General features: G+C 46.8%; 1 protein-coding gene across 11 annotated transcripts in view; it reads right to left on the bottom strand.

Moving 5' to 3' along the window:
• Nucleotides 1-24454, bottom strand: part of RIPOR2 (RHO family interacting cell polarization regulator 2) — a gene marked incomplete at both ends in the record, with an annotated part of 209797 nt that overhangs the window by 1958 nt on the left and 183385 nt on the right. For 7 of the 11 annotated variants that reach the window (XM_080917675.1, XM_080917673.1, XM_080917677.1 and 4 more), the window contains 9 exons: nucleotides 2946-3036; nucleotides 4696-4779; nucleotides 6245-6447; nucleotides 9396-9554; nucleotides 11747-11908; nucleotides 14056-14188; nucleotides 15217-15385; nucleotides 18470-18651; nucleotides 23114-23782. In XM_080917675.1, coding sequence (XP_080773801.1) covers nucleotides 2946-3036; nucleotides 4696-4779; nucleotides 6245-6447; nucleotides 9396-9554; nucleotides 11747-11908; nucleotides 14056-14188; nucleotides 15217-15385; nucleotides 18470-18651; nucleotides 23114-23782 — 1852 coding nt within the window. Of the gene's footprint in view, nucleotides 1-2945; nucleotides 3037-4695; nucleotides 4780-6244; nucleotides 6448-9395; nucleotides 9555-11746; nucleotides 11909-14055; nucleotides 14189-15216; nucleotides 15386-18469; nucleotides 18652-19826; nucleotides 19899-23113; nucleotides 23783-24454 lie in introns of those variants that run through there. The other 4 variants (XM_080917671.1, XM_080917680.1, XM_080917679.1 and 1 more) reach the window with 1 other exon arrangement.

Raw genomic sequence — 24454 nt, 5'->3', positions numbered from 1 at the left:
TGCTATGGGGGGCAGACAGAAGGCTCAGCTGTGCAGCCCCCAGAGTAGATCCTGACATCCTCTATGTGTGCCACCAAGCACCAGCTAAGCATCGGTACCCCAGAGCGCCGAGTCTTTACTCCCCTTGTTCCGAAGCCTGTCCCCCTGGCACAGCTGTAGCCACTCTGACACAGAAAAATAACTTGGCTCAGAGCAGGCTCTGCTCACCTACCCTGTTTATGTTCTGTTTGTTATGAGGTTTGTGTCAATCTTAAGAAATCCCCCCCCATCACATTAAAGGCCAGTATGAACTGTCTGTCGTGTCTAAAACAGCTTGAGTCGGGGCCGACCACCAGGCAACACTCCCAGCAGCTGTGTCTGAGCTCACTGTGGTCTTTGCCTTTAGAAGCTGACCCTGAGAAACACCTTCCCCACAGCTTCGAGCTCTGGAGTCTGAGCGGTTGCCCTGATTGATCAGTCTCTAGGTGCGTGTGTTCAATAAACCATCCCTGTCTGACTGAGATCAGTGCTTGTGACACCCAGATCCGAACACCTTGGACATGATAGGCTGTAGTTAAATGTATATAAATGTAAGATGTTATATAAAGATGCCCTCAAGGTAGGCATAAACATTTATAGATAACACATAATTTTCATCTTTAAACTTGAGTTTTATGTCTAAGATAGCTCATGTATATATAAATACTCCAAACTTTTTTTTTAAAGCAACAAAATCTGAAGTTTTTCTGATGGAACTCATTTGGGACCAGGGATATTCAGCCTTTACTGCTACAGTGGAACAAGCAGAGCTGTCCCCCGAGACTTCTTCCTAGCTGCCCTGGCATGGCCAAGGCTATGGGCGAGGATGTCTGCCACCACGCTTGTTGGCCTGAGTTCAATTCCTTGGATTTACGTACTAGAAAGGTCTTCACACAGGTGTCCTGGCAGGCATGCCCGAAACACACCCACACTCTCCCATACTTAAAAAAAAATGTTTAAAAAAATAGAAATAGAATTAAAAAAGTAAAACTTTGGAGGGAGCCGGGTGCTGGGACCTTGCCCATGGTGACAGGTGCTCCACCATTGGGTCACATCTGTTGCCCAAAGGTTTTTTTTTTTTTTTTTTTTTTTTTTTTGCTGAGCCGAGCAGGCGCTGGGTACTGTTACTAGATGCTGTACTGGATGGTAGGTGTTAAGAGCACTCCCATGGCACAGAGGGTCACTCAGCCATCAAAGGTTATAAGGTTGAAGCAAGTATGCACTAGTTAGTGAGGAGCTGCTTCGTGAGCCTCTCAGTGTTCAGTCGCGACTCTAGTCACAGGGTGTCCTATCTGTTGCCGTGGGGATACTTGAGCGCGGTATGCATTCAGGCTTCAGTATCCACGCACCAGGGTGAAGGAAGAGACAACACTGATTTCGGGGGTGGGGGTCTCCCAACTCTACTTCACACTAGAAGGTTTTAACATCTCCCTGCGGGGGTGCCTCACTGGGTGGAAGAGACACTAGCTTTATAAACATCTAGCTGTTGATTACTGTTTTAAAACCTTCACTGTTACATCAGAACCCTGAGGAATAAAAGACATTACGCCACTAATACCCTGGGTACATTTTAGAGAATTAAATAACTTCCATATCTCAAACAGCCATAGAAAATAACTATTTTATCTTTTAAGCAAACATGGGCTGACTAAGCTTCCTCTTCAAACAGTGGTGCACTCAACAGCAGTGTCAGGTCTGATTAATCCCATAGCTGTAAGGAAGAAGGGCTCGAGATAAAGGGATTTTCATGGTGGTTATAATAACCATAAATCTTCTTCACATGGTGAAGGTGTGTTGTCAAACCAGAGTGGCTTATTCCTGACACTGGCTGGGTTAGGTTTAAAGACTGTGACAGGTGACTTTTTGAATTTAGAACATGTGACTACAGTAACCTTTTCTATAACTTTCTCCCCCCTTCCTCTTCCTCCCTCCCTCCCCATTCCTCTCTCGGTGTGTATATGTGAGGACAGGGACTTTGTAGCCCACACTGCTTTAGAACTCAGTATGTAGCCCAGGATAGCCCCATACTTGGGGCAAGCCTCCTGTCTCTACTTCCAAAGTTGCTTGGATCACAGGTGTGAGCTACTGGTGAGCTATTTGATGCAGAGTAAAGAGAGGTTCTCCTGATGCCTGGGGATGGGGCTCCGTTGATGGAGCACTGGCCCCCAACATGCATAAAATCCTGGATTTGATCAATAGCACCAAATAAATCAGAGGCCATGTCCTACACTTGTAAGGCTGGCTCTTGGGAAGCGGAGGTGGAGGATCAGAAGTTCAAACCTATTTTTTAGGGTACATATTGAGTTCAAGGCTAATCAGGGATTATATGAGACCCTGCCTTTAAAAACAGGATAAAGGAAAGCGAGTATTTGGTATCCTTGCCCCCAAAGTCTACCCAAAGGGACAAGAAAAGACACGAGCCTTCAGGAAGGGGAGGGGAGGGTTATCTGGATGTTCCAGAATGAGACAGCAGCAGGAAGAAGTCCCTGTGAGGCCGAGGCACTTGGGGTCAGGTGCACTGACTTCGTTGGGGCATCTCCACTCTGGCGGCCATGCTGGGATAGCTAGAGCTTCTCCTTGTCTGCTGGGCTGTAAGCTCCTAACGCTTGCCTTCACGAACCTCACTGTGCCGCCTAAACTGTCCTTGAACTTGAGGTGATTCTCCTGCCTCCTGTCTTCAGTGCTGGGATTGCAGGTATGAGTGGACCCTGTCAGATCAGAGCTTGGATTCTAAATAGGCCTGATGAAGCCTTGGAGATAACAAGGGTGACCCCCCTCCCCCATTCCTGTGCAGAAAGAACGAGGTGCAAGATCTGGATGCAGGGAGTATCCGGGGCGGAGGGGGCGGCTAAAGCAGATGACACGGGCCTTCCCTTAGGTTCCCAGGAAAACACCAGAAATAGACGAACGCACAAAAGCAAACTCACCGAGCGACAGGAGGGTTTCTGAGGCCACAGTTCTGATTTCTTCTGTGTCAGACTGACACAATGTCACTAGCATTTTAATACTTTCAGTGGCCTGCCAGGGAAAATAGATTAGTGCTTGACACAGCCCTTCGGTCTTCCCGGGGACTAAACACCTAATTCTTTAAGCTTCATCCCATTGATTCTAAAATACCCCTCATTGAAAACTCTGGTGCTTGCATTCAAGCGACGCGCTGTGTGGAATTCTTTGCGAGCTGGGGGTGGGATGGGGGAGGAGTTGAGATGGGAGAGGCTTCTGGTTCCAGAAGGGACTGAGCGAATCTTTGGGGAGAAAAGGTCAAGGTGATCTCAGCTGGCGACACACCAGGCTTAAAAGCAGGGCTCCTGCTTCACCCTTCACAGCGCACAAGCCCAGAAGAACCCGGACAGGCTGCTACACCCTGTGTGTCTGTCCGCGTGAAGTCTGTAGCAGACACACAGAGACACTCGGCAGCGACGAGTCACAGCACAGCGGGAGTGCCCAAAGAAATACTTAATCAATGGGGACTTTGGTGGGGCGGGGCCACTGCTAGGGGCGGGGCCCCTGGTAGGTAATTTTTTTGACCAAGTAACAAGGAAGGCAAAATTTCCCACGGTTGTTTTCCTTCACGGATCATCAACTTTTCCTTTTATGACATCAGTCCCTTGTTTTCGTGTCCCTTCAGGGCGGTTCCTTGTCCCATGTGCCTGCCTATCTAAGGTAAGCACTAAGGGTGTCCCTTCCATTATTTCCCCTGGCAATTTTAGTGTTTCTGTGGTAAAGATGGGGGGGGGGTCACACACGAGATCTAGTGGAAAGCCACACTTAGGGATCCTTTGCCTCCTGTGTTTGCTCTCTCCTGGCTCACCAAGGCCTCCTCTAGCACAGTGAGCATTGCACACTGTCAGGTACACCCACTGTGCAGCCTGAGTGTGATTGGGCTAACAGTGTAGCCTGAACCATACAAAATCATGACCTTAAAATTGCAATTTTTAGGGGCTGGAGAGATGGCTCAGTGGTTAAGAGCATTGACTATTGGCTGTTCTCCCAGAGGTCCTGAGTTCAATTCCCAGCAACCACATGGTGGCTCACAACCATCTGTAATGGGATCTGGTGCCCTCTTCTGGCATGAAGACAGATACAGTGTCCTTGTACTTATATATAGTAAATAAATAAATCTTAAAAAAAAACTGAATTTTTTTTTTTGTAACACCACTGTGAACTTTGAGGATGATTCACACCACGATGTTAAAAGCTGGACACACCTGCAAAAAAATATTCCAAAACCAAGGATCTGGGAACTCAGTGGTACACCAAGTTAGATACTTCAGGGCAGGCTTTAATTTTCTATGCTAACTTATACACAATACACATCAGGAAATCACTGAATCATCTCTTTCTAAGCCAAGATATTCTTCTGAAATCGACTCAAAGCCACAGTGGTTATGTGGGTGATGCTAAACAGTAATTGCTCTCTACTTGGTGAACCACATGTCGTCTACGTTCAGGGAGAAAAAGGAGAAAAAAGGAGACCCTTCGAGGACGGAAAACACTGGACATGCGCACACGGCATGAAAGCACTGGACATGCGCACACGGCATGAAAGCACTGGACATGCGCACACGGCATGAAAGCACTGGACATGCGCACACGGCATGGTCAGGGGTTGACCAGGGACGGGGGCTCTGAGTCTGGACAGGGGAGGGGCTGTCGGGCTCTGGGGTTGGGCTTTACCTCTAGGCTCTTTAGGGCCAGGCACGCTGCTTTCTGTAGCTGGAGATTGGTCTTCGTTAGTGCTTCGCAATAATAGAGCAAGGCCTAAAGGGGAAGGGGGGGATGCTGTGAGCCGGTTTGAACCGTTTGTCACTAATGTAGTATGTAAGAACAAAGAAGGGTAATTGGGGTTGGGAGCTATGGAATAGCTTCTCCTGTATGTTATATATGATTTTGATTGTTAAAACCCCCTATTGTTTTATCAAACACAGGTATGGTGTTCTGCCTGTGTATATGTCTGCGCACCAGGTACGTGCAGAGGACGAAGGTTGCTGCAAATCTGAGGACCTCCTAATTTGCTTGGCAAGTTCCAAGCCTGCATGGTCTATATCAGACGTTCCAAGCCAGGCAGGGTTACACAGTGAGGGATGTCCCAGTAGAACTGGTCCCACAGGACCCAGGTTTGGTTCTCACCACCCACATAGCACTTCACAATCAGCTGTAACTTCAGTCTCAAGGACTCTCATGCCCCTCACCAAAGGACTGGGAAATGCAGTGAAAAGGGGGGCAGAAAAGAACGGAAGCATTGGGAGTATTGCGGACAGGATCTCACAGCTGGGTCACGGAGGGGCTCATGGGAGATTCTAGCCCCTGACTATTGGTTACTGATGGATTCTGGAGAGATGTTATCCTCAGCTGTGCTCTGAATGGTGCATACACCCACTGGGCTGCAGTTCCAGCCCCACAGGCACACACACAACCCTGGTTAAACTCCAAGGGTCAAAGAAAAAAGCCACGGAGGAAGTGACCAGTGTCTGGAGGCGGATATGGCAGAGGTGGGAGGAGACGAGAGAAGGCAGGGATGAGCTTACACAGCATGCACTGTATATGTGCACTAAATTACTGAAGAACTCATTTAGCAATAATGGTAACAAATGCTACCCATTTCTGTATTCTAAAAGTAATAAAGAGCACAGAAATATTATATACATATATGTGTATGTGTGTGTGTGTGTGTGTGTGTGTGCATCAGAGGTAAACTGTAGTATGGATTTTTACACAATTTTCAGGGTAGGGAAAAAATTGCAAAATTTCACAAGTTTATTCAAAGAGTTGCTTAGTGTATTTTACCAGATTGTAGATGCAGACTTGGAAGATACAAAGTTCTGATTATAGATTTTATCTTAATAATCAATTTTCTTCTTTGTTGGATTTTATTTTAAAGACCATACCATCTTTGCCTTTAACGGACAGAGTTATGTGGATTTTGGGACGGAGGACAGAAAAGTGTAGACAAGGTGCACCGCTCACATCCGCCCCCTGGCGCTCCCGCCTCCTCACGCGCTCAGCATTTCTACAGGGTGGGAAGCTTTGACTTTTTCCTTTCTAGTCACCTTGAAATATATTTTAAAGAGTTGTGTGACGCTAGTGACCTTAGTAACGCAGTTTGGTAGCTCCATCCTGAGCCCACCTTGAATTCCCAGCAATCCTCCTGCTTCCGGCAGGATTAGAGCCCAGCAGCACGCTAACGGGGAAGACTCTCGGCTCCACACCGCAGTTTAGCTCGTACCTTTTCTCTGAAGCACTCATTTTTGGAGGCTGCTGCCAAGTAGAGCGTCACGGCCTCGCTGACCTCACTGTCATCCCTGGTGAGGAGCAGAGCCAGGGTCCTGAGGACTTCCTGTTGAGCGGGGAGGTGGCTGGGTGCAAGGTCGCTCATGGTCTGCAGCAGTTTCTCATCCCTGAGTGACTGCAGAGTCTGCACCACGGCAACTGCAAGGGGAGGAGCCAGAGCTCACGTTCTGATTGCTAAACAGCGGTGTGTTTGTTGAGAACGCAAGTGCTTCATGTATGTCAGCAAAAGCAGACCCAAGTGTATGTTAAAAACGTAGTCTATGATAAAGACGGTGTTTCAAATTAGTGTGAAAAGGTCAATAATTTAAATAATTACAATGAGGGCAAATTGTAAGGAAAATGTAAAGTTGAATTTCTACTTTGAAATGGTGGCAAAAATATAAAGTTTTTTTTTTTTTTTTTAAATTTAAGATAGAATCTCGTCATGTCTAGGCCAGCCATGAATGTTCCATGAAGCCAAACTATTGATCCTGCTGCCTCTCGGTCTTGGTTATAGGCATTCATCATCCAGTATTATACAAATGGATTAAACAGTCAAATGTAAATATAATATGAAGAAATATAAAGAAACATTATCTGCCATCTCATTAATGTTCATAGGAAACACAGTTGTCTCTTAGTCAAAACTATACACCAAAATCCTAATCCTAGGCGAAGAGTCAGGCCCGGAGGGGGAGTGTCACTTAGTTGATTGTTATCTAGAGACAGTATAATGAACTACGGGATTCCGAGCCCCACTGGGACAAACTGGCCATATTCCGTGAATAAGGAGAGTCTAATCCCTAACCAGGTATCTCTCGGTCTCTGAGGTATAAGGACGAGATTGTGTCTACTCAGGGGCACGGGAAATAGATGGGACGGGAAAAGCCCAAGTTCACCTCTTGCAACACAGTCAGGCCTGTTCCACAGTGAATGCAGGTGGGATCATCTAGATACTTTTGCTTTAAGTTCCTGTTTTCCTTGCTCTGGAGGCCTGTTCGTTTCACTGCTTTGTTAGTAAATCAAACCCCCCAAGGTATTATTAAATAACAGTTAAACAATCAGAAAACATTTGACACTATAAAAACACAGGATCCAAATATAAGGGCAATAAAAAAAACCTAATAAAATGCTTTAAGTAGTTAATATTTAGCAGCACCAATCATATTAAGGCAAGAAACAATAATTTGTAAGGCATAATCACACTGGGGTCATTAGCTGTGAGTACAGCGTTGTCCGTTATGGGAGATCCTGGGTTTAAGACCCTAGTATTGCGAAAATAGACAAACACACAGACAAACACACAGACAGACAGGCAAGTAAACAAACTAACCCCAGCCTAAACAAGTTACCATCTTGAAATCTAAGACAACATATGTTCAAATGAAAAATTAAAGTTTACAAATTGGGGGAAAAGATTTGAATTTATATTTTTTCTGTTTCCCAAACTTTTTATAATGTAAAACTATCCATTTTATAATGAAAGAAAGAGGCAAAAAGACACCGAAAGGGAAGGGAGGGGCGGGGGATGCAGCTCAGTTGGTAGAGCCCAGAACCACACAAAGTAAATGTGTTCTGTCTCCAACATGAGCTGGGCGTGGCGGCGCACACACGTGGAGCAGGAATTTTGCTGCATTGCTTTGACCTTCCAGTGAGTCACAGGCGCGCACCTGCCTAGGAGCTAGCTCCTATCCTTGGATGACAGACAGACAGACAGACAGACAGACACACAAAACCTCATTTTTAACCTGCTTGCCTTACTGGCTCAGTGGCTAAGCTGCACGCAGCTAGCTTGCCCTCCCCTTTACTTTGTATCTCAACATCTCCGAATCTGCCCGCAGCTTACTTGTCTGGTGACCTTTACTCCTGGCTCCAAACCTCCAAATCTTCTTTACTTAGTTGCTCTGTTGTTACCTTCTGTGTGAAGATCATTTTTGGCTACATAGTAAGGTTGAGGCCAGTCTGGGCTAAAGACCTCGTCTCAAAACTAAAACAAAACTGAGGAGCCAGAGAGATGACTCAACTTAAGAGCACATACTGTTCTTGCATAGGATCAGAGTCTGGTTCCCAGCACCCAGGTGGAATGGCTCCCAGCCTTCTGTAACGCCACCTTCTGGTCTCTGTAGGTACTACACTCATATGCACAAATCCACACTTAGACACATATGCATATGATTTAAGATGAAAATAGGGGTTTAAACAAACCAAACCAAAGACAAAACCCAAGAAAACAAACACAAAATTCTTCAAGGGTTAAAAGGTAATCATCATTCCCTATTCCTACTGCTCAATGAGTGGGTATTGTTAAGGCTTATTGTTAGGAACATGAGCTGCCACACCAAACTCTGAATAATTCAGACGTCTGCCTGGAAAACTGACCCACACTTGGCAAGCTTAGTGTCACATGTGTGCCATGAGGTTTTGCATCTGTAAGGGTCTCCCTAACCTGGTCTTCTGTGCCAGGCATGCCAGCTACAAGGCTTTCTCCAGAGCTCCTATGTTACCTTTTTATGGTGCCAAACAAAAACCATGTTGCAGCAGGATTTAATGCTCCGGAAAGAGCAGAGCTAACCCAGATATGAGCCAGACAGGTTGCTGCTGGGTGGTGCTATACCAGACACTGTTTCCCTAAAGACTATTCAGATACAATGTATACAACGCTTGAAGGGCCGTTAAAGGGTGGGCTGAGCTTCCCATGCCCCAACCACCTCTGCCTTTCGTAACTGGGTAACGTCATACTTTCTTTTTGCATTCCCCTCCTTGCTGTCTCCCACAAGCCTTTGTTTGAAGTCCATGTCTGTCTATTCTGAATGAGAATTCTACCACAAACCACGATATAAAAATTGCATAGCAAATAGGTGGAGAAAGGAGGGAAAGCGGTGAGATTTCCACCTGTTCATGGCGAACCCCTGCTGAGGACCAGGATGCTTAGTGAGATCCTGCTCCAACACCAAGAAGTTTACTAAAGTTAAAAACCCAGAAGTCACTGAAAACATAAGCCTCAGCTCAACCGTGGAGGGCAATCTTCCCTAACAATCCTGATGAGGAAGACCCAAGCTTACCCCGACTGAGATACTATTGTCACTTGACAGGAGACCACAGCCTACCTTGCCTGGCTAGCTGGCCTAGGTAAGTCTCCAGGTCACTCACACCGTGGCTGGTAAAGAAGCTGTAATACTGGAAGACGGTGATGACCTCGGAGGAGAGGCTGGAGGAAAGGAGAGGTTCAGCTTGGTCCAGGATTTGGGACACCAGGGTTCTAAACACTGGGAAGGAAGAGACAAAGTGGCTTAAGAGACACAGCCATTCATTTATCTATCCATCCATACATCTATCCATCCACTCATTCATTCATTCATTCACTCATTTATTCACTCACTCATTCATTTGTTCATTCATTCATTCATCGTTCAGCATGCTATTTCATGATGAATGCAATAACCACTACTCTGTGGAAATAGATGTGAATACCATAGGACTTACATACTTACATATTCATTCATTGATCACCACACTAATTCAATAACCTTTTATTATGGCATGTGTATGCAGTCACCTTGTACATAGCACTTGTGTTTGTACAGTCGCTTAAACTATTTATTACTTATTCATGTTTGTGTGTCTGGGTGTCTCACCTGCATGTATGTACATCAGTGTAACATGTGTGCCTGATGCTCAGGAAGGCCAGGAAAAGGAATTGGATCCCCAGGGACTGGAGTTCCAGACAGTTGTGAGCTGTCATGTGACCACAGGGGACTGAATTCTGGAAGAACAGCCAGTGATTTTAACTGCTGAGTCATCACTCCAGCCCCTCATTCACTTTTTATTTTGGTACTCATTCATTCATTCATTCATTCATTCATTCGTTTGTTCATACATTTGCCCACCTTTTATCATGTTTCTTGTGTGATAAAATGACTGAATTCATTAATTCACAGCAGTATAAGGCACAGTGCTCACAGTGAGCTAACGTGCCGTGCACAGCCAGAGAGTGTCACTGTTTTCCACACTCACACGATAGCATCTAAGCCTTCTGGCTGTTCTTGGGGTCCTTCCTGCCGGTAGCCACTCAGCCTCCCCAACAGGGAACAAATAACCTCAGTTCCATTTTTGTTCTTGTCTTTGAGGCAGAGTTTCATGGAGTCCAGGTGGGTGTCGAGTTTGTCACACACTTAAGGCTGGCCTTAGGCTCCTGATCGACAGGACTTCATCATCATCACCTTTACAGCCCGAGCTTCAGCTGCGTAAGCTAGCTTTTCCTGTTCTTGGTCTTCCACGTCCACAGAATGTACAGCAAGCGCTTTCTATGTCTGGTGTATTTTACTCAGAATAGCCTCTGTGGAGTCGCCCTTTTCCCATGGCGGTTCCATTGTCACCAAATTCTGTCTGTCGTGACTAAGGCTGTGGCTTTGCTTATGCATGTTTACCCAGACAGGAGTGTACTTCCCTCCGTGTATTTATGAGAATTGCTGGCTCATGTTTACCCAGACAGGAGTATATTTCTCTCCGTGTATTTGTGAGCAGAATTGCTGGCTTACGCTGTGGGCACAGACTAGGATTCTATTCTTCGAAAGGCATCGTACCGTCTGACGTCCTCTTCTCGGAGGCGTGTTCAGAAAAAAGCCCATGTCAGCCCTCTGTACCCGTGGGTCCCCACATCTATCAATCTAAGCAACCACGGAAAAGACCCTAGGGAAAAGCATTTCCATACGGAACATGTAGAGACTTCTAAATGCTGCCACTCTCCAGGCGATGTAACCTAGCAACCATTTACCTGGTGTTTGCCTAGTCAAGCATTCCAAGTCCTCTGGGGCACAGAGGAGGAAGTGTGGAGGTTGTACACAAACTCATACTGGTGTAAACAAGGGATGTAGGCAGACACAGATTCAGCCATGCATAGCAGGTTCCGGCACCATCCACCATGGACAACTATACAGACGTGTGCAGCAGTACAGACATGAAGTATTTGTGTCCCTGGGAAAGTTCTCACGGGCTCAGGTGCTATCCAGTTCTCAGCCATGATCCTGTTTGAGAGGCTGAGGACACGTTGGAACTTAGGGGTTAACTGGCTGACATGGGCCATGGGGTGAGCAACTGGAGTTAAAACTTGGCTCACTTTTGTGTTCTATGTGTTATCTCTGACCTGACCAGACACAAGCTCCCAGCACCTTGAATCAACCAGCTTCTGCTGCCAGACGTTCCCTGACAGGATGAACAGCACCTCCTGAAATGTGAGCCCTACCTCTCCCGTAGGAGCGGTTCCTGTCAGGTCACAGCTGGGGGGTGAGGTGGGGAGAGGATGAACACAGGACTTTAAGAGACATCACCCCCGTATTCTGCACGCTCGACACCTTTGTGCAGTGGAGCTGCCTAGCCCATCTTTCCCCTGGAGAGCCTGCACTTCTCTTTGAGGCTGGCCTTTTTGTGTGCCCTCGTCCCCCCTCTGCCAGCTCTGTACCTGGTACCGCTAGTCCTGGGTAGTCTTTGTTGAGGCCTCTGGCGAAGCTGGCCTCCAGCTGCTTGATGAGGCGGGTGGCGGAGCTGTGGTAGACCCCCGAGGGGCTGCAGCACTTGGTCCAGAAGGAGAGCAAGGACAGCTTTTTGTGGAATTCTGGTATGACTGGAAGAGAGGAGGGACCTTAATAAAGACAGGACAATGGAGGCCTGGGTCGGGCGGCAAGGTGTCCCAGGGACATTATGGCGTTTTGTAGGAAGCTGTTGGCGCCAATAGATGGCGCTAGCTTCCCGCTCATTGTTCAGCCTACAAAAACCTTTCCCCTCGTGTTGCTTGGCAACCACATAAGTCACAGCCCAATCTCGGGGCACGTAATTGAGCTACAGGAGGATGCACCAATCAGGTAGCAACACAAGTCTCTTAGGCATATATAAGCAGTGCATTTCTCCCCCACGGAAGGAGATTGCGGGAGATTCCACCAGGCAAGCACCTAGAGAGATCCCCTGCTCAGAGAGAAGTTTCCTGTTCAAGAAGTCCCCTGCTCAGAGTGCTGTACAATAAAGGTTGTCCGCAGAAGAATCTGTTTTTTGTTGCACGCCTGTTTCGGCCGGCGGACAGCGTTTCTTTTGTGTATTTATTTATTTAAAGTACAGCTGTCTTAAGACATGCCAGAAGAGGGCATCGGATCTTACTACAGATGGTTGTGAGCCACCATGTGGTTGCTGGGAATTGAACTCAGGACCTCTGGAAGAACGGTCACTGTTTTTAACTGCTGAGCCATCTCTCCAGCCCTTCTTTTGTGTTTTTAAGAACCCTTAATTTGTTTTATTTTAGAAAATATTTTAATTAATTAATTCATTAATTATCTAAGGCTGGGTCTCCTGTAACACAGTTTGTCCTTAAACAAAGGGCTAACCTTGAATTTCCACTCTTCTTGTCTATCCCCAGGCAGCTTTCCTTTTCTCTTTCATCCTGTGTGTATGTGTTTGTATGTGTGTGTGTGTGTATGGGTGTATGCATGTGTGAGTATATGTGTGTGTATGTGAGTATGTGTGTGTGCATGTGTGTGTGAGAGTATATGTGTGTGAGTGTGTATGTGAGTATGTGTGTGTACATGTGTGTGTATGTGCATGAGTTGTGTGTATATGTGTATATGTTTGAGTGTGTGTGTGTTCATGTGTGTGAGTGAGTGTGTTCATGTGTGTGAGTGTGTGCATGTGTGTGTGAGTGTGCATGTGTGTGAGTGTGCATGTGTGTGTGATTATGTATGTGTGTGTGACATGTGTGTGTGTATGTGCATGAGTTGTGTGTATGTGTGTGTATGTTTGAGTGTGTGTGTATGTGTTCATGTGTGTGAGTGTGTATGTGTGTGTGTATGTGTGTGTGAGTGTGCATGTGTGTGTAAGTGTGCATGTGTGTGTGTGTGATTGTGTGTGTGTGTGTGTGTGTGTGTGTGGTACAGTACTGGGGATTGATCCTAGGATCTCATGAATGCTCTACACTGAGTTACATCTCTAGCGATATTTTTACAATTGATCTTGAAATATGTCTTGCCCAGGCTAACCTTGATCCTATAACACAGGCTGATCTTGAAGTGGTCATCCTTCTGTCTCAGTGTCCTGAGTAGATGAGATTAAGTATGTCCCACAGCCACTATGACTGTAGTTTTCTTTTGGAACTACTACAAGAGTCTTTGGGGACTGGTAGGTGGTCCAGAGAAAAACCTTTGCCTCCCTGGCAAGGAAAGAGAAAACAGTGAATACTGAGCTGTTTGTTCTCAAAGACAGAAAGCATGGCTGCTCTGCCCTGGGGAGACCACACTTAACTCCTGTGACATTATAGCAAAAAATCCCATACAAGATCAGCAGTGCAGACTTCAGGAGAAGCCCTTGGAGGGGCTGCGACATGGGTTTGACGGAGGAACCTTTCCTCTGCCCTGTGGCTTCCAGATCAGCCTGAGCAAATCGCATGGGCAGGTGGCACGTGCTCACAGTCACACTTGTGGGTGGCTGTGATCAGGCTGTAGAAGAGCACAGGACACAAGTCATTTGCTGCCGAATATCTGCCATTCTCACACCTTTTAGACACTTGCCGAGGTCACCTGGTCTTAGCAGGAATAGACAGACAGCAAGGCAGAAATGCACAGGGACAACCTCAGGGTGGGTTTAGGCTCAGTTACCGATTACCCACAAGTCTCTGTTCCAATTGAACGGGCTCCTACGCTCAGAGCCAGACTGATGACTCAGCCGGCTCTGGGTACCAGTGAGCATGCGCGGTCCATTCCAGGGCTGGCCTGCAGGCGGCGGGCTTACCTTCCACCACAGAGGTGATGTTCCCAAGGTTCTCGCTCACAGCTGCAAGCTTCTGCATCACAAGGATCTGCCTCGACAGCTTCTCCAAGAGACTTCTGGCCACAAAGGGGGTTTTGCTAGAGAAGACGATTTGCTGGCAAGACAAATAAAAGCCCTTTCAATGATGTCGAGGGCAGCGCCCTTCCCCTCTGCGCCCTTCCTGAAGAGGTTGCCGAGGCGGGGGTCTGACCCAACTGTTAGTCCCAGCCTGTCAGTGACCCTCGTTGTCTTCAGTTCACGAAGCCACACCTGATTTTGTCACTCTCAATCTTTTTCACATATGTATATGTTCTGGAACTTTCTCGGTGGCAGAACCTCAAGTTATTGTGAAGTTTTCACTGTCTTTCCGTCTTCCCTCCCCTCCCCTCCCCTCCCCTCCCCTCCCCTCCCCTCCCCTCCCCTCCTGTTCCTTCCTTCCTTCCTTCCTTCCTTCCTTCCTTCCTTCCTTCCTTCCCTTTTTTAAGGACAGAGTCTACAATGTGTTTCAGTCTGCCCTGAAACTATGTAGCTTGGGCTGTCCTCAACCCCCCCCCCAAACCCCCACTTCCCAAATGCTGGGATTATTGGGATAAACTCTGGGCTCTGCCCTTTGGTCTATGTCCATTTCTATCTCCTTGAAGGTAGCGGAAGGTATTTAGACTGCCACCTGGTGGGTTAACAGAAAAGGGCTTGTTTTATGGATGCTTGGGTTTTTAACTGCGTGCTTTTATTTCCCTGTTTCCAAGCTGAAAATCAAGAGAGCATCATAGGGCCATTCTCGTAGTCAGAGCTACCCCAGGGGAATCCAAGGGCACCGTCGGCGTTCCTGGTGTCACTCTGAGCCTTATACATGTGCTAGTTCACAGTGTCTCACAGTGATGCTATGAGTCTCCATTCGTTGATAGAAAACACGATATGACTGAGGCACACCCAGGGTAAGTAACTGGTCCAAGGCCACAGAAACAGATTGGCTTCACGTGTGTGCAGGGGCCAAGCAAAAGGAACCCCGAGACCGGAAAGGACCTAAGCAACTCGTTGCTCATTGGCTCTGCCTCTTCTGCGCCCCTTGGGAACCTGCCCAGGTTACCTGGATGGCGGGCATGACCCCTGATGAGAACACGGCCCACACACCGCACATCCTACCTGAACAAGCTGGGTGCAGTACTGAAGATGCTTGACAATGGTGATGTCCAGGCTCTCGTTTCCTGTGGTGAGTGGGAGAGGGCTTCCGGCCACACTGGTGCCTACACCCGTGTCTTCAGTCAGGGCTTCGCTAAGGTGGCCCCTGGCTTCCGGGTGAACTGACCTGTAACTGAAGCAGGAAGGTGGGTGAGCTGGTTCTCTCTGTGCGCAAACCACAGGCCAAGTTTCCGTGGTCCCCACTGGAATCAGTCCTTCCCTGGTTTGCTCTCCAAAGCAGGGATACCTTTCCAGAATAACTTATTTCAGCGATGTTTTTACCACTTTGCCTAGGTATCAAAAGACCGTGCAAACAAAGGCTGCTGTTTGCTTTCTGAGCACAAGGAGCTCTTTGTGAAGTAGCTTCCCTGAGAAGTCTTTGAACTGTGCCCTCGTTCTGCACCTGTTTTGTCCCCCCTCCCCCAGGACCGGGGTTTTGCCTGCTTCTCTGGGATTCAACAGTCCTGTTTGTGGGGGTCTGTGAGTGATCCCACTAAAGAGTGATCTCCAGGCCTTTCCGTGGCCTTATACCAACTGCCACTTTAAGACAAGAAAACTAAAAGCTGCCAAGGGCCATTGGGTTGGGACAATGCTGTGAACAGGCAGATGCGAGAAGGGGGGTCTGGCTGGGAGGGTCTCAGCTCTGTCCTGTTTCTCCTGTTCTCCTCAAACCCACTGTCACGCCGTCTAAAGTTATAGCGTCATGGACACTCACATGAAAAAGTTTGACATGTTATCTAGTTTTCTCTCTTCCCTTCTCTTCCTAAGGTCTCACACAGCCCTGGGTTGCCTTGGCTTCCTGATTTCCTGCCACCACATTCTAAGTGCTGGCATTTCAGGTGGATTTCACTATGGCCAGGTTTTTCTTTTTCCAGTGGACACACATCGTGTTATTTTTTACAGTTTTGAGTTTACAAATAGGGTTTTAGGGTTTCCTTGTGTAGCTCTGGCTGTCCTGGAACTTGCATTGTTGACCAGGCTGGCCTCAACCTCACGGAAATCAGCCTGCCTGTGCCTTCTGAGTGATGGCCGCATGTGCCACCACCACACAGTGATTCCTTTGTTTTTTAAATATAAACCTTATTATAAGTGTCTGTGTACACCTATCCACCACCCAAGCGAGAAATCCATAAGGGAGTCAGAACTACAAACACCTGCTGCTTTATCTGTTATAGCTAAGGACTGGAACCAAACTACCTGTCAATCAGTAGATAAATGGGTAATAAAAGTAGTATACATACATAGTTCAGCTCTAAAGAAGGATATAATCACAAAATTTGCAGAAAAATGGGCGGACTTAGACAATGAGTATATAATACTAAGCAAGTTCACACAGTCTCAGAAAGAAAAAAAGCCCTCACATGTTCGTCTTTATATTCAGAACCCAGCCAACATTATATATGTGGAAATATAAGCAGATATGCACACAAGTACAGTATAACGTGTAGAAAGAAAAGAAGGACGGCTGAATGTTAGGCGACGAGGAGGGACTGGGCGCAGGTGACAGACACAGCTTTGAAGAATGTCATTTAAGTAATTTACCATGATTGGAGGGATGAAAGCACCACCCTGTATGTCTTTTCAATGTATTCAATGTTTACATAAAAATATCACAATGTTGTTGACCTTATAATTCATAATATGTCCTAATATTCAAAAGGGTAGAATATTCCCCATTCGAGAAAAATAATAAAAAACAGAATTTGGAGGAAAAGGAACTTTATTGTTTGTCTTTTGAGATGGGTTTTCTCTGTGTAGTCCTGACTCTCCAGGAACACATTGTGTAGACTAGGTTGGCCTTGAACTCACTGAGATCTGCCTGCTTCTGCCTCCTGAGTGCTGGGATTAAAAGCAAGCGCCACCACTGCCTGGCTGGAACTTATTTTTATACTTTAGAGCCATTTGGAATGCCTCTTCTGTACATTAATTCTGCTGAAATAAAAAAATACTTATTATCATTTTGTGTTTGTGAGAGAGGGGCGCATGTGCTGTGGTGTGCACCTGAAGGTCAGAGGACAACTCTGTCCAGTAGGTCTCTCCTTCCACATTTGGGTGCCAGGGGTCCAACGTAGGCTGCCATTTACAGAAAGTATAAAAGAGGTGACAGTTTACGGCAAAAGCCAATAAGTGTACGGAAAAATGTAAAAATCTCAATACGGTGTGCAGAACTATACATTAAATACTACATTTCATTTTTTTATTCTGTTTGCTCAAGGAATACATTTTTGTTCTCATGCTTTTGTTCACACACACACACACACACACACACACACTCACACACACACACATTTAAACTTGGTCTTATTTTGGAAAGGGAACCTCCTTCAGCAACAATAATAATAGCCAAACCAAAAACACCAGCACTTGTAATTGCAGAACCCACACACGTCCCTTCTGTTGTACCACAGGTAAAGCCGGAGGATTCTTTCCTAGAAGGTGGGCACTGGCCATTGAGCTTCTGATTCATTTGAAATCACAAAGTGGGCCCGGGATCTGGCTCTAAGAACATTGGCTTGGCTGCAGGAGGAGCCTTCTAGAGGAGGTGACACATTTTCTACCTGGAGGGACATAGATCAAATGGAGTGCCAAGCCTCCATCTTACCTTATAGGGAAACCTAAGCCTGGCTTTGGGATTCACACCAGTGATTTTTAACCTCATGCAGAGATGAGCAGAAACGGAAGAGGAAAGGGTGCTGGGAAAACCAAAGGCTCTGGAAGTAAAGGAAATCCACAGCAGGGGCAGGGTGTCCAAGTCCGGTGCCACCTGCAGTGTAGACCCTTCACCCCACACCACACATGCCTGTGGACCTGAATCACACAGATGCTTCTAAGAAACAAAAGGGCTTTGTGTGCCCCATGCAACCTCAAATCGGTCAGGGAAAATTAGAAGCTGTACTTAACCATTAAAAGGAACTGCGTATCGAGTCATCCCACAGGTGTCCCCAACCTTTTGACATTTTTGGATCAATATTGTCCCCTACAAAGTCTAAGCTCAAGAACCGTGCAACAATGAAGCCTACGAAACCTGCTGTGGTGTCTTAAGTTTATGATTTAATGTCGGGACACACTCATGGCTGTCTTAGGCCACATGTGGTTAGACATGACAGCAAGGATAATGCCACTTTGAAGATGTGCACCGGGCTGCCCCTGCTAGTAGCAAAGGGTGCGTGTCAGCTGTGACTGAGGAGCCACAAGCACACGCTGTCTTCACACTTACCCACTTCTCTCCGTCTCAGTATCCGAAAACACGGAGTCTGCTCCCCCTCCAACGTGGCAGACTTCGCCGTCCTCTTCCTCTTCGTCAAAGTCAGAGGTGTTGAGGAAATCAAAGCTTTCTAAAGCGCTCTCAACCGTCAGACTTAGGCTGGAGGACCTGCTGCGGCTGCCAGCCGGCTTGCACTGCAAAGGCAAGAAGGTACCAAGGAGACCATCAACACACAGGGGGACCGGCAGGACTCATGGCGCCCATGGAAAATGTGACACTTTCTTACGGTTTTCCAAGCCTTTATTTTTGGTTGGCATTTAATTGAAGTCTTCATCTGAGGCAAGGAAGTACAACCACAGAAACAATGGCACAACATTTGTGAATCATTCTAACAGAATCCAGAAGGAAGGGTAGGAGAAACAGGACTGGAGGTAAGTTGGCCACTGGGGGTCACCGAGAGTCACTGGGTATCCCTGGGGGTTACGGCAGATTGGCAGATCTACCACCAAAACAACTTTAAAAAAATGACTTCCTGAAAGTCTTGGGAAACAGAAGTGACATTTCCTTTGGTGTAGCGCTCACCACCAAATCAAACGGAATGAGCAAGCCGGGTACCACAGCACGGAGCAGCCCAGGCACTCCGGAGGCTGAGCTGGGAGAGCTCCGTTTGATCTCATGCTTTCGAGACCAGCCTAGGGAATATAAAACATTCTTCTTTAAATCAACCCAGCAGACAAACTTTAAAAGCTACCGAGTCACTGCTGACTGTTAACCAGGACCAGCATCTGCCACCAAGTGACAAAGTGCCCTGCCTGGAGCTCTCTGTCTAAAGTATGTTGTTAAAGTATCACAAAAAAAGAAGTTCCAGAAAAGGAAACCGCTAAATACACCTGCCCTAGGCTGCCTAGGCAGGGAGCTCTGCATCACCATGGTCAATTAAAGGATGCTTTTCTCTCTGAGTTCTGAGGGGCAAAGGAGTGACTTGGGCATGATGGGACAATAACCCTGATCCCCCTGGAGGTCTGCCTTGAAAGGAACAAGTCCCATCACCCCTCTACCAGGTCCCGGAGTCATGGGGACAAGTTCCTTCTACAGCAGGTTGCAGGACACAAGTGACGCAGAACAGCCTGCTGTGCCAGTGGCTTTGGCCTGGAGCAAGAGAAGCATACCCACATATTCGAGAGGACGAGAGGTGGGCTGAACAGGACAAGCCTTGCAAAGAAGACCCACTACATGTCCTCTGTCCGGCTAGGAGGATGCCCTTGCTGATTCTTAGCACAGGGTAGGAAGGGCCTTGCGGGGATCTGTCCCAGATACTTGGGGTGGCACAGAAGAAAGAATTGTCTTTCGGTCTTTTAAGTCACGGTTGTCATTCACCCTCTGTGATCTCCATCCGGGGAGCAGCATCATTGAGTCTCTGATCCTCAAGATGTTTAGCATCCTAGGAATGTGAAGGAGGAAGAAGAAGAGAGCTTTGTCTGGTGGAAGCCACTTGCCCTAGACCTATGCTCCCAATGATGCTGTTAATCATCGTCAGGGAGAAAAGGAAAACGTGTTTATTAGGCTTGTCCTTTGAGTCTCCTTTCTTTTTTTCTTTTCTCTTTTAATGGTATTATTTATTTATTTATCTATTGTATTTATATGAGTACACTGTAGCTGTCTTCAGACACACCAGAAAAGGGCCTTCGATCCTATTGCAGATGGTTGTGAGCCACCATGTGGTTGCTGGGAATTGAACTCAGGACCTCTGGAAGAGTATTCAGTGCTCTTAACCGCTGATATATCTCTCCATCCTTGAGTCTCCTTTCTTAAGCCAGCCCTCTGTGTAACAGGATCTTGTATAGAACTCAATGATGGCTTTAAACACTGGTCACAGCAAAAAGACAGGTGGATGAGGATATCTCTAGGTTGGGATAGTACCAGACAAGAGCAGGCTGAGCCAGAAGGAATTCTGAGACCACCAAGGTTTTATAAGATGGATGGATAATGGGCTCAGAGTATCCTGATGAGCTAAGCTACTAATCAGTACCTTAGACTGGGGGCTGTTGAAACCTTACTCCTCTTAACAAAGATTAAACAGAACCGCTGCCTTTCCTCAAGGGTACCTTCTTTAGAAGGGTCAAGTGTGTGTTTCAGCTCTTTGAGATGAACACCTTTTGATTGACAGCAGGTCAATCGTGCAGATGAGATGCGTGATGGAGGGCCATTCACAGGCCCTCTGTGCTTGGGCTCTAAGTGTATTTTGGGGCTGTGTTCTACAGAGAACAGGTTCTGAGTGCTCTTAAGAATGGAACTAGAGTGAAGCTAAAGAACCTAGCTTTATTCATCAGTTGCTCAGACACTAACCTTGTCTGGATCTAGGTCAGTACGGGCAAATGGAGAGAAAGGAGATGGTCAGAAAGTCTTCACGGTGTAGCCCCTGATGTCAATGCAAAGCCACATAAAACCATCCTACAAAGGGACAAGGAGGCCTTATGATCTGGTTCTCAGGTTGCTGAAGGGGACCGTCAAAATTATTTACTCTTTGAAGAATCCTAAGTGACCAAACAGTGAGGGCAAGAACACGAGGGTCAGTGATCTCATTGTCTCGTCTCCAGGTGCTGCATCTAAGCAGAGTTCCCACCTGTAAGCCAGGTACAGACAGGTGCATTCTGGTGTAGCTGTGGTGACACCTTCGTTCTGATATCCGCCTGGAGTGGCTTTCAACTCTCCCTCTTGCCTGTACACCTGGACCCTATCTGACCACCAGGGATGGAGGAAACTCTTTGTTGAAATTTTTTGGTTCTCTGACTTCTAGTAAATGAGCAAAGGTGAATTTTTAACTGATTCCTTTGAGGTCTCAGTTCATTGCGTTAAGTTAAATTCACGAGGAACTACCCTCAGCTGGTGGCATTGTGAGAAGAAAGGATGGCTCCTCCCCTTGGGGCTAACCTCCCCAGCTTTCCTGGGACCCACAGAAAGATCTTACCCAATAGCATCTTTGAAACCATGAACAAACACCAGTATTTCACATTTAGACTTCTTATGTGTGTGGAGCTAGTGGGGGATATGTGTGTGGTTGAAATTAAAGGCCTGTCATTGGGTGAGAAAAAAAAAAGGGCAGGCGAGAACAGAGTTTTGGAAAGGGGGAGAGAAGACAGAGAGGGAGAGAGGGAAGACGGTGGACAAAGATGACCCATCTCCACATGGCTCCTCACAGCAACAGCTAGTTATAAATATAAGGGATAGATAATTATAGGATAGTTTGTCTTATCTAGGTGGGCAGATTATATCATATCATTTGGCTCTGAGTTTATGGTGTGGACGTTTTGTGGAGTGTAAATTTACTGAGATAACCCAAGATAAAACCATTCCTAAATTACAAGTTGCTCGAGTTTTGAACTTGTTAGGCTGGTGGAAGTGTGAGCAGAGTTCTTGGCTGGCCCTCTGACGGGAGAAGGCGGCCATGGCTTCTGGCTAGCAAAGGGGGACCCGAGAGCCAGGTCTCTGAGACCTGAGAGCTGGGAGGGTGGCTGCGGCTGAGATGAATATATCCTGCTGATGCCATATGTCTCAAACGATGCCGGCTATGGCGAGGGCTGGTACATCGTTTTAATATTTACCGAAACATATGTGTGTACAAGTAAGTGAAGAAATGCATGCACATGGTGTGTGTGTGTGTGTGTGTGTGTGTGTGTGCATATGTAGGGCAGAGGTCAACCACTGGTTTTGCTTTTTGAGGTTCCATCTTGTTTTGAGTCAGGGTCTTTGGCATAGAACTCACTGAGTAGACCAGGCTGTCTGGCTAAACTACAGGAGTCTACCTGCTTCTGGGATTTCTGGCATTTCAAGCCATGCCTGGCTTTTACTGTGTGGATTCTGGAGGTTGAACTCAGATCCTTCTGGTACCATGGTAAACTCTTCCCCTTTGGGAAAGCACTGATTCAAGGCTTTCCCACAGGCCCTGATGTATGGAGAAAGAATATAGTTCCTCGTCTAAAACCAGGAAAAGCTTGGCAAGGCCAGCAATGGCCTGGAGCTGAGCTGTGGAGGGGCTGGAGCCTCATATCCTGTGAATCCAGGGCTTCCTTTCTAAAGGGCTAAGGTTATCAGTCCCAAGGCTGCTGTGTGCTCGTCTTGTGACTCAGTTGCGCTATCCCGTGTTCCCTTCATGCCATTGCTCGGCTAGCTTCCTGCTGACTTTGCTCATTGTGTTAGAGTTTTCTGCTGACTCTCTCCCTTTTTCTTTTTCTCTGAAAATTGTATACGAAATGCTATACTTCTTTACAAAATTTACTTGGCATAAGACAAAGCTTGCCCAAGACCTCTTGATCCCAACTTTACCTACCTTCTTTATCTTCTTATCCTCAGGCCTTGCCTTTCAGAAACCTGTCACTAGAGGGTGATCACTAGGCCACTGAGCCATCCCCTATTCCTAAATCTTTTTTAGAGTTTATAAACCAATTCCTAATCCATTTAGCTAAGCTGATTTATTGTCGGAAAAATTGATAAATGTAACTGGGATTAAGAAATTACCTCCACTTATGTAGCAGGTACACATTGGTCCTGTGACAGGATAGATTCATTATCTTAAATACAAAGTTGGCTTAGGATGAAAAAAATTTTTTTTTTTTCCAAATCAAACTAGATTTTGTATTTTCCCAGAAAGGTACTTACTTTGAGAACATCATCCAAGTGCGTGACTTCTTGGTTCAGATCCTGGAATTCTTTGTACTGTTCCTTGTGTGGGTCTAATGCAAGGAAGAGTCCACTGAAGGCGTCTTCCAGGCTGCCGTCGAGAAAGGAGCGGCCAGCCTCAGATTCGCTGCCAACAGAGCCTTCAAAGAAAAGCTTGTTGGCATCGATGGGCCCCTCAGCTGAGGTGAGCCTCTTCACTAGTTGCTTTGTGATGTTTCCTTCAAAAGCGTCCAGCTCCACAGGCTTGAGCTCGGAGGCCTCGTCCGATTCCTGCAGGAGGGCCTCAGCAACACTCTTCTCCAGGAACACGCTCTCCGTACCAGACCTTGCAGCTGCACCGGGCTTCCTGGGCTCCACCATATCGCTCTTTGGGTGGGACTTTGGCTCATGGTCCTCACCCAAGGAATTCCTGGAAGATGCCGAGCTGTTGTCCTCAGTGCCCTCATTTTGTGAAGACAGGCTGCTGTGGGTAAGCTCGGCAGGAGTGATGGTGATTTCTGGATGGGTTGAGTGTGAACTGGAGGGAGAGGTGGCTGAGCTGGAGGTGAAGACACAGTCTCCATCCTGCAGGTCACTGAAGCTGAGGGACAGTGGCCTTTTCTCCTCTGCTGCATTTCCATTCTCAAAGATGTCATCTGGCAGATTTGACTGTGGAGAGAGATACGACAAGACATATTTGGTAGTGGCTCATCTCCAGACAAGACGGGGGGCAATTAAGATGAAGACGCTTACATGTCACTAATTTACTTGATATGTGTGTGGACGCAGGCAAAGGGAAAACAAGCCATTAAAAATGGTTTCCATTGTTGGATCTCGGTGAAAGGTCATGGTGCTATTCTTAGGTTTGACATTTTTCCCATGCACTTTGAGGCTGAGTGGGGATGCTGCTTGTTTTTATGAATTCCAAGACCTCACAGAACTTGGCAGCCATCGTTATGAATAGCACTACCCATCTTTTTCTCTACTATTATTTGTGTGTGTGTACAGTGTGTGTGTGTGTGTGTGTGTGTGTGTGTGTGTGTGTATCTTAAAAGACTTTGCAATCCCATGTTCTTTTGCTCCAAGGATGAGATATTTGTTCTAAGTTCTCAACAATTATCTTTTGAAAAAAAAAAAAAACTACTGACAAAATCTGAACTTTTGAAATCCATTTGTTTAGCTTCTGTAGCAATAAAAGGAAGACACTGCTGGGTGGGGCATCTGTCTCACAGAAGGCGAGCCCTGGGGGAGGGTGGTGTCTTACAGTCTCCTGAAATACAGTCCCCTGTCAAGCAAGCCCTGCCTCAGGTTCAGGTTGCCTTTGTGCTTCTGGAAGCTCTG

The sequence above is a fragment of the Micromys minutus genome (assembly GCF_963924665.1).
Source record: "Micromys minutus genome assembly, chromosome: 6".
NCBI lineage: Eukaryota > Metazoa > Chordata > Mammalia > Rodentia > Muridae > Micromys > Micromys minutus.
Note: the sequence above shows the minus strand (reverse complement) of the source record. Positions and strands in the feature narration are given on the sequence as shown.